The sequence below is a fragment of the Phoca vitulina genome, unplaced genomic scaffold (genome assembly GCF_004348235.1).
Source record: "Phoca vitulina isolate PV1807 unplaced genomic scaffold, GSC_HSeal_1.0 scaffold80, whole genome shotgun sequence".
Classification (NCBI taxonomy): Eukaryota; Metazoa; Chordata; class Mammalia; order Carnivora; family Phocidae; genus Phoca; species Phoca vitulina.
The window spans coordinates 2,860,208-2,871,051 of record NW_022589783.1 but is presented as its reverse complement, the minus strand read 5'-3'; the positions used below and the strand labels follow the sequence as shown (position 1 = coordinate 2,871,051).

Genomic DNA, 10,844 nt, shown 5'->3' with positions numbered 1-10,844 from the left:
TAAAGTAAGTTTGTTTCTTTTATTGATCACCATATATATCCCAGAAGACATAATCTGGAATTTGTGGCAACATATTTTCTTAATTTCATGACCAATCAAGTATTTAAGAAATCAAATCAAGTTCTTATCAAATAGAACAGGATACTTGTAGACATGCATAAAATATACAGTATGCATTATCAAATCCTTAAAATGGTTTCACTTTTTTCTTATTACCAAATTAAATGCTTTACTCCCAGCCCTGTCTGAACCAAAATCCACGAAGGTAATTTGTTTTATGCACTCCTCAGCCTCCCCTGTAGAAAGAACCAGGTTTGTCATCATGCCAAACAACAGATTTTCAATAAAATGTCCTACATGAGACAACAGGGTATAAACGAGAGACATAGCCTTTCTTTTCGTGAAGAAACATAAAGATATGAGCGCAGACGTTGACCTGTGGGCCGTGGCTCTCCTCCCCACTACCTGGTAACACCGGTATCCTAGAGCTCAGTTTGCTTAGCAGAGGTTTCACAGAGATCTGGGAAAAAAAGTTATACGGCATCACACTCACATTTAATCACAGCGTGTGAGTCACTAACTTTCTGCAAAAAAACACATTTTTATGGAAACACATTCTAAAACCTTTTTCACTGTGGAAATTTTCAAATACACACAAAAGCAGAAAAAAAGGGTATAATCTACTCCCCTGGACCCCAAACCTGGCCTCAACACCTGTCAATGCTCTGCTATTCTTGTTCCATCCTCCAGCATTTTTTCCTGGAATACTTAAAAACCAAAGCCCAGGGATCGTACCATTTTGCCCATGGCCTTGGGAGTATTTAAGAAACGCTTTAAATGAGGGCACAGCACGCTTGGCATCTAACCCAAGGAGCAGAGAGGCAAGGGGATGCTCTGATGCGCACTACTTTTCCAACTAGAAGCAATGAATGCCAGCTCTCTTTAGCAAGGCTACGGGTTCTTTTAAGTACATCGTCTATTTGAAACAGGAAATACACCAGCCTTTGAAAGTAACCATTTGGCATATGAGAATTCAATACCACCATTAGTGTTGGGAAGGCTACACAAAAAGGTAAAAATGCTTTTCCTTTAAATGCAGGCTAAACATTTCAAGATACTTGGTACCTTATTCCCTGTGTTGCATTCAAAATGATCATGTGACAGATTTGTCAGTCTAATGGTTTAAATGTGAAGATTTACTATCAAAGCAGAAGTGACGTGTATCCAGAAGACATTTCTGTCTTTCCATCTGTACCCTCACACTCTAGCTAATGAATACCCCCACAGACCTCAGAACATCCATTCATCCATGAGCTAGAGTGTTACGTTCTCTACCATCAGTGGAATATAGCTACACTTTTAATCATGACCTGGTATCTTATTAAGATTTTAAAACATCATTTTGATTTCAAGACATTAAAATGACAATCTGGCAAAGCCTGGGTCATGTGCCACAAAATATTCCATCAGGAAAATCTAATGAGCTCACTTTTCTTTTTTTTGCCTAGGGAAAAAAAAAACAACAACAGATTACGTATGGGGTAGCCCTATTACTCTGTCTCACACCCCAAGAACAGGATGTATTTGATAAACTTTTATTTTATGCAGTGAATAAAGCTGCAGGGACATCCACAGACCCATCTGCAATCCTATCGTCTTTCACTGAGGTTTTCTTTACTGATTCAAAAGGTGGCACATAATGTTCGTGAAAATCCCACTGATGTGTTATTTTTAAATCCAAACGGTCATCTTGAGTGTAACAGATGTTTTCTCCATCACTCCCCATTTATATGTTTATGGGTAAAGGGTACACTGTAGAATCCTAATACTTAAAGAGTCCAGTGTTAATTAAGTAGATGGGAGGCATCTTTCACAACAAACACACATATCAAATCACCACGTTGTACACTTTATACACCTTACAATTTTATGTCAATTATACCTCAAAAAAGCTGAATTTTTAAAGTCTGTGAATGTGCCCTCATCTGCTCTTATGTAATTATTAAAAAATAAACTGAAATGATCTACAGTAAAGAGAAAAAAGCAGAATTCATATATAGACACATATAACAAATGCATGCACACACGTACACACACACATACATAAAGTATAAAAAGGGACTAACTTTCCAATTAAAACTCTAGTTCTAGAAATACCTATTTAAAAGAAGTTATCTCCCTAAAAGCATTTAGCAGACCTCAGTAGAGTGTCTTGCACACAGTAGACATTGGGTAATGCGTTACTGGTTAATGCGGGTTCAGAGCCTCCAGGACACACACACACACACACACACGCGTGCGCACAAACACACAGCTGTATCTTCAAAACATCTTTAAATTGTGGAGATCAATCACAGCAAAGTCGCTGGACAATGGAACAAGATAAAGTATTACCTCGATGAAACAGAGCACGGACGCCATGCTCTCACAGGACACCTGCTATCCTTGTATATACATTACATCGGAAAGCGCCCGAGTTTTTCTACAATGTGAGCGTCTCACCTTTTACACGGTAATCTGAAACCATCCCAATATGTTAAAACACACTGCTTCTTTGTTGCTGTGGTCATTGCGTGCAATTTTTCTCATTGATGTAGTGCTTTAGGCTTTTCTGGCAATAATTTTTAAGTTTGAAAAAATTATTGAAAAATTGTTATGGGGTGTTACCTTATTTCAACAGTAGGGACTCGGTGGGGGGGCGAGTCTAGCCTCTTTTTAGGATTAATGTACTCACAGTTTTTAATTTATGAGTGGTTTAGAACATCCATAAATAGGTTTCACAGAGAAACACAGCCTGGAAAAACTCTCCACTGCACTGTGGTTACCCTCTGGGCTGGCTGGCTTGCATTCTCAAGAGTTCTGAGGCACTGATGTTTATGTTTATAGTATAAGTACTTAACCAGTTTTTAAGCAATCAAATGCTATTAAGAATTAATTATCTAATGTTTTATTCTACACCAGCAGTCCTGCATGTAGCTTAGGTTTCCCCCTTATGTTCGCGTTTTCCTGGGGTTCACGTTAATTTTTATCTCCAATTATAAATACGCAAAAGGAGTGAAAAGACAATATTATTGAACTTAAGTCAAACTGCTGCATTTAGGAACAGAGTCTTTCCCCCCAGGAACTTATTATTTGGGTCAAGGGCTGTTGTGAAGACTTGGTGAAACTTTCTCAGGCCCTTTTGTAAGGTCTGAACAGGTGTCTAGAGAGCAAATTAGTTGCATTTGCCATACAAAGATGATTATGACGAGTCCAAACCCTTTGTGAGGAAAAAATAGGAAAACAGGTATTTTCAGGATCGGTCATCACATTTTTGCTTGTATCTTCAAGCATACATATATCTCCGAATTGTTTGAAAAACTTCAAAAATACTTTCTTCGGAAAATCGTGGCTATGCACTTATTGATGTGAATTTCACAAAATTGCAACATTACGTAGCTGAACTCCATGAAAAAGCTCTCAAACTCCTGAACAATCCTGACTGTATCATTCCACTGTACTCTTCTTAACTCCCAATGAAACTGGATTTTATTATTATTTTTCAAACTGGATTTTAAGCAGAAAACAACCCCATTATCTACTCAAAGTAAGAAAACTTTTTCCTGTTAATGTGGATTTATAACTTTCTTGTTTAATAACCTTTGATGACATGAATATTTATCTACAAATGGGCAGTAACTATTATTTTAAGGACTTTGGCACTAAAAACTTGGTACTGTGGATGCAGGTCTATTATACTTTATTATAAACAATTGCTAAATGTCTCAAGCTTCTGCAAGGGCATAAAAGTATTCCCAGGACTTTCAATCAGTCTCCATACGTATCATTCATTTGCTCAAAGATATCTGAAAAGACTGCACAACTTGCGCTACATTCTAGTAAGTGTATTAAATAAGCATCATAGTGACACTCCCCTAGAAGGTTCATACTCCACCAAACAGGTGGAAAGGCCAATGGTGGTAACATGTTTCAACTTTGTATAAATCAAGTTCTGGTAATTTTTTCTAGCTTCTGAGTGTGTGTGTGTGTGTGTGTGTGTGTGAGTGTGTGTAAGAATATGACTCAAATATCATTTTCTACCCTCTACCAGAAAAGAAAATTTTTTTTAAGAAGAAGTGGATTTCTGGGAAATAAACTTGAAAAAAAAACCCCAGCACCCTCGCAAATCAGCAAACAAACAAGAAAAACAACTTTCAAAATCCCGTACTAAATAAAGGTCCCACCTTCTGTCAGTGTAGGCAAGTCATAAAGAGATTCTCCTTCCTGATCCAGGATGGAGAATCCCAGCTCTCGGAGTTTAGAAAGAGAAAGTGCTTTGGATCCATCCAAATCTGATGAGCATGTGCTCCTTAACATCTGGAAATCGAGTCCTTTAGACTTCCTCGACAATGCAGAGGAAAGGAAGTGCCACCCGAGAGCCCGGTAGCCCTGTGGTTCTGTTTGTTTGTTTTCTCTCACTTGGTGTCTTTCTGAGTCAGTGGAGAGCTGTTGGTGGCAGGGAGACAGCAAGGCGCGGTTTGAAAAAAAGCTGGTGCAGTGCAGAGGGAGAGGGGGTGGGCGCGCGGAGGACACATGTTACATCAGACACAGTACCTGCCTTTTTACTGCACAGCTTGTCAGCGAGGTGGTGTGCCTCCTGGGCGATAAGTGAGACTATTTCGTCTTCATGCTCTTCTATTATGGCTTTGCACTGCGGAAACAGAATCACAGCGTAGGTGGAAAGACACGCACGCACCAGACGTCTGGTTAGAAGCACTTACCAACATTTTCTTAGCTGAAAATAGAAAATCGTGTTGCCAAGGTGGCCCGTTTTTATTAGCCCCTTTGGTTTAAGACTCCATGGCATTGGATCAACCCTCTCCCCAGAATGTTAACTGCATCATTTTCCTGGGACCTAACCAACTGATTAGTCGTGTTGAAAGACGAGGGTAAGGAAGGAAACTAGTTCTTTGTATTTGTTCCTTTTCCTTAAATTGGAACGCGAGGACTAGGAAGAAATGGGTCTCCTAGGTGGAGCTGAAAAGTCTTAGCTTTCTGTTTTTGTTTTTTTTTAGAACGCTTTAAAGAACACAGCTCCTTGAAATGGTTAAACCCGGTTCCCTCAGATTTAACATAATAATCCATGTTGTGGTTTTAAAACAGAGTCTGAAGTGTGAAAACAATTAAGCTTTCTCAGCAATCAAAACAAACGCACCCTCAATTTCACTGTGGATAACATGCTTGACAGTTACTTAGGCAAGTTTCCTTTCATACCATTTAGAGATCCATTCATAATTTCACTCTGCTTCTACCCCCAAATCTAACTTTTCAGAGAAGAGGCAGCCCAAATTTGCCCAGGCATTAAAAAAAAAAATCTTAAATTCTAAGTGAAGTATGTGTCTGTGTTAGAGACCCACAGGGTTACAGTTTCAGGAACTGGGAAGCTGCAGAAGGGCATTCGCTCGAGACTTGCAAATCATTTTCCAAGTTCATTAAGCAACACTTTAAAAATTTTAAATGGCATTTAAAAATATTTAAATTCCACTATAATGTGTTTATTTAAAACCTGTGAAATGCAAGCACACTCACTCATTGCAATTTCTCTTCCACAGTGCTTTTAACCTGGAATTATTGCCTTTACTTTTTAATTAAAATGAAATCTTCAAAAGTCAGGTAAAGCCCTTACTTCAGGGTTTCAGCATGCCTGACATTTTGGCCAGTGTGTGAACTTAATACATTTTTTAAACAGGCTTTCCCATCAGTTTGTCTGATTCAACAGCGTTAAGTAAAGTGAAATATATTGGAATATATTTTGCCAGGCACATTCTAGCAAGCCAGAGGCCAGCCTTCATCTAAAATAAACACTATACTGGACGGAAGTTTGGCATTAAGCCAGCTATCATACCTAAGCCTTTGTTTAACTTAGTTTGTGCTAAAATACTTGAATTAACTCAGGAAAGAAATTCTCTCTCTTCTGTGAAGCCTGGTGGGGGGGGGGGGGGGGGATGTGTGTCACTCTTCCTCCATCATTTGGCAATAAATATGTGAAAGTGACATTCATTTTAATTTGGATTTTAACCTAGGAGCCATGACCCCTGATTATTTCTGTGGGAACCTGGAAGAGACCTGCCTCGGCCAGGGGACCCACGGGGATCCACAGGGACCCCTCCCCGAGCCCCACCGCACAGAAACACGCAAACTGTGTCTCAAAGTCCCTGGGAGCTGCAACAGCACTTTCTGGAAAATGTCTCCTGTCTCAAGAGCCCCGTTAGGTGTCTCACTGGCGAGTTCCTAAATGCCTGGTCAACACTGAAAAAGCAGGACAGACAACAAAGCAAACAGATAACATTTTAATGTTCAGTGTCTTGAAACTCAACAACCCAAGCAAATAGCAAAAAAGAGTAACCAGAGTGTATTCATGGCGCCCAGGATTCACCTGCCAGGAAGAGAGCTTACCGCGAATTTCAAAGGTCTGTAAGCATCAGAATAAAAATAGAATTTTTTAAATTCTTTGTATATTTTGTCTCCTTTCCTTGGGGCAAATCTCTTAAATGCCTTCTCCTTGGTCACGGGGTCTTCTTGCAGCTTGTAGTCGTTCATCGGCTCACACACTCCATCCAACAGGTCTGCTAGGAAAGCCTCCGAGCGGGCTAAGGGGATCTGTGAAGACAACACGGCAGGGAAGCCGTCTTCCTGTGCACAGGGTTCGAGAGAGCTCGCGATGAGGGCATATGGAAACCCCCGCCACCCCCATGAACGCCGACATGCATTAGCCTCCTAATACAATATGTATGCAATTGTACTACTTACAGAATTTAAGAAGTTAGCTTAAATGGTGCTTTTGAAAAAGTGCGGATGTTTGAAAGTGGACAGAAAAAAAAACTATATTCAAACTAGAAAGTACACTTATACAGTAATCATTTCTAAAAGTCCCCGAACATGCAGACTAAGGCACTGAGGACGGAAAATGGCTGTGATTATTGACTTGCAATAGAGAGGGAGAGGGAGGAGGAGGGAGAGAGAGAGGCAGAGAGAGGCAGAGAGCGAGGGAGACCTGGAACCTGGAGAGGACAAGACGGGGACAGGGACGGATGGAGACCCAGCGAGGCAGCGCCCCTCCATTCCGGACCAGCTCGGCCGAGCCCACAGTCGCGCCCCGGGGCGCGGGTCCTGGGCGCGGGTCCCCGGCCGCCGCGCTGACGCCCGCGGGCGCGGGGGAGAGGGGCGGGCAGGGCGGCCCCGGGCGCGGCCGCGGGCTCTGGGGACAGCTGGTGCCCGGCTCCCTCCGGAGTCCGGCGAGGATTCAGAGGACCCTCTGGCCACCACCTCCGCCCCGCGCGGGGGTCAAAGAGCACCCCTCGCCCTTGGTAACCGACACAAAAACTCGGGGCCCGTCTAGACAGGTCAAGGTGCAGGATGCTGCGTCCCCGCGGCTCCTTCCGGAAGGGGGCGGGGACCCGCCAAGGGCGCCGGGGACGCGCCGCGGCCGGGCCTCTGCGGGCCTTTCCCCTCCACCCTCCGCTGATCAAAGTAGGAAGTTTGCATGACAACCATGGTGAAAGGGGCTGAATCACAAATGAACTCGATTTCTGCGATGTTGATCTATCCAGACTCCATTGTCCCCTTTCAGACGCAGTGTGAACCCTTCCGGTGCCGGCGACCGCGCGGCTTTGAGGCGCGCGCTCCGGGCGCACAAAGGGTCCCCGCGCCTCCCGCCATCTGGCCGCGGGTGCCCGGCCGAGCGCAGCGCCCTGCGCGGGGCCCTGCCTGCGCCTTGGGACCGCCGCTCCCGGGGAGGCCGCTCCGCCGTCCGCCGTCAGCCCCCACGCTCAGGGAGGAGTCGACTCTCTGAAAAACAGGCTTCAGGAAACGTGGACGAGGGAAAAGCCAAGAAAAACACCACTGATTAACTTCCCGCTGCCCCCACCACGTGCACGGTAATGACGCCCCCCCATCTCCCAAAACTTGATTTGAGGTTGATTCTTTCAAGGCCCATGCACTCACTTTTCGCAGTTCAATCGTTTATTAAACTGGAATATGCCACCACATTTATTTGTTCACTAAACCATCAAGTTTTTAAAAACTCCCGAGTGTGTACGTGTGTGTTTAATGTCTCAGTCAAAGGACCCTAAAGGAAGTGGCTTAAAGTGCATTCCGAATACAAATTGCGTTTAACTCACACTTTTAATGATGCCAATCGAGCACTGTAAGTTGTAAAAAAAAAAAAACAACACCGGATAATACATGGGTTAACAAGCAAACCGAAAATCTGTTTTATTAACTTACAGGAGCTAAGGATTAAATTTGTATTGGGTCTGCAAGTTTTAAAACACAGAGGTAAATTCTTAATTACAGTTAATCAAGCAGATCATCAGCAGAATTATGAGGGTTTTTTCCTGCCATGCGTGTGCCTTCAGTGCATCTCCTTCGCTGATACGTTTGAGATCCGTTCGGGGTACTTTGTCCATGTCAGCAAAACAGCATTTTACTTCCCAGTGATGAGTAGACTCACCTAAAAAATCTGACTACGAGATGGAGACACCCATTCTCCCTCTTCTCCCTCCCCCCTCCTTCCCCAATCGGAAAAGTAAACAGGGTGGGGGTGGTAATCTCAGGAGGGCAGGGGTCTGAGCCTGAAAGAGCTTGGGGAACCCTCAGCGCCATCCTAATACATCCCAGTATTTCACGTTGACTTGAGACCACTCTCGAAAATGTTTTTCAAAATTGGCCTGACGTCCTGAGCTGGGTGCAGAAATCCCCAAGCATCTCAGATGTGAGCAGATCAGAGGCTAATGAGTGCAAGGCCCCCACAACTGACTTTTGAGAAGCTTTTTGTTTGTTTCCAGGGCTGGGGATTTTTAAAACAGTCCCCACATTAAAACTTTACACAAAACGGGATTTTTTTTTCAATTTTGAGGTGTAAATTTACATGTTTGAATATACGAGTATGGTGCCTATTTTAACACAAATATGTCATAGCAAGAGATCAACACGTGAATTTTGTTGGTTTTATGAGTCTGAAGGCGAACGGGCTTTTAAAAATGTCATTAGCTGGCTCTTTTGTGTCAGCATTCTTGAATAGTAGAAAATGTTTGCCAGCAGATAGCTCAGAAAATGCTTCATTACGATCGCCACTAAAAACAAGAAAGGAAAAACACCCAACAGGAGATTACTGGAGGCTGTTTTTAGAAGATTTAAAAAAAATAGATTTTAAAAATCTCAATCAAAGCATCCAATTTTATGAGAAAACGCTAAAGAAAAAGATGCTTAAGCATCGCAGCTCTTTCCACGTTTGTTAAAACGCACACACGATTGGAGTTTAAAATGAGTCCACTTAGCCGAACCGCCTTGGGGAAATTTAAAGACTGTTCATAGAATAATTGGGCCCTTTTCTCCCCTCAAAGTGTTTTGATTATAAGAGTGCAGTAAGTATTGAGACAAGTGGAATAAAACGAAGTCTTTCTTTCTGTACTATGAAGGTTTTGAATAGTACTTGTCAATAAAGCAACTCCTATTGTAATCTTAGGGGAGGGTTGTCTCCACCCTGGAAGGACTGTCTCTGAGATACCGGCCTCATTACAATATGAATGGCAACGGCCGCCATCATTGTATCCCGAGAAAACCCGATTCACTAGCAGTTTTCTTATCACCCTTACTTTTCCACATGCGCTCGTTGGTATGAGTTATACATCCAGAAGCGATCCGTTATGACTTCATTGTACACGAAGTAGATCCTAACTTTTGCGTTCCGAAACCTACCTACAACTCTGAATCCTACTTGGTATACATAGTGTCTGTTTCTGTTTTCCTTCAGGCTTCTTCTGACCATGTGCTTGTTCTGCGGGCAATGAAATGGGGGTGGAAGGACGTACCCATACTTGAAAGCGGGAAAAAAAAAGTAGCTGGAAGTTTTGGCTCTGGGTTCTCTAGAAAACTGGAGAGAGGGGTTTATTCAGACACACCTTCCTGACAGTCGGCTACAGAGAGCCTCGCCTGAGCGTTCATTACTGTGTCTCTGTTCATCCTGTAGCGAATTTCTTGCTTGATAGCTATCACAATTAGGCAGGAATACAATTACGTTACAGTGTACAATTGGACGTGCAAACGTCCTTGTGGTAGCTCTGTCTTTTGCATACCAGTCTGGCAATCTCAAATAAATCTCACTTATCTTTTTCCTCAGATATGAAACCAGTACTTAACCTGCTTAGTGACTGATAATTGATTTCGTATTGTTGCAAAGATTCTCTTTGTAGAGGTTTAGTTAATGTAGAAATGTTAATTGCATTATAGCAAATATTGCATCTAGCTTCATCACTAACTCTTCATCCATAAAAATATTGCAATCACTTCTGATATTAGTTAAAAGTCAATATTTAGAAGTGAAAATTCAGGCCTCCTTTGCTCTAGGCTACAACAGGGGAAGCGTGAATTCAGAAACTTGTAAGATGATGAGATATATAATTAGCTTTTATGTTAATTGACTGCTATGAGTTTGTTGTATGACACTTCTTCATATAATATGCAAATAGCATTGACTGTTTAGTTTTATTAGACGATATAATTAGAAGGCTAAAGGAGCTCATTTCGATGAGGAATAACACAGCCTGACAAATCTGCCCGGGTTCTGTGTATCAGAAGAAGTGAATTCCATCTGGACTTAATCAATAACAGGGATTTTAAGTAGCCTTTGTTTAGGGAACTAAAGCCAACCAACAGATAACAGAATTAATATCAGTTTTTCCAGTTACCATCAATTCCATGTTAAAACAGGTGAATTTCTGCAATCAATAAATAAAACGTTGGGGACAAAAATACAAAGATTTCAGCATGATTTGCCACAAAGACACAGTAAATTCATGAAAATA

At 42.2% G+C, this 10,844-nt stretch overlaps 1 protein-coding gene across 1 annotated transcript; it reads right to left on the bottom strand.

The window, feature by feature from the left end:
• Nucleotides 1-482: 482 nt before the first annotated feature.
• CNPY1 (canopy FGF signaling regulator 1) lies at nt 483-7,524 on the bottom strand. Its single transcript, XM_032394279.1, is given in 5 exon segments — nt 483-520; nt 4,594-4,690; nt 6,436-6,672; nt 7,227-7,491; nt 7,493-7,524. Coding segments are annotated over 5 exon segments (669 nt in total).
• Between the last annotated feature and the right edge of the window lie 3,320 nt (nt 7,525-10,844).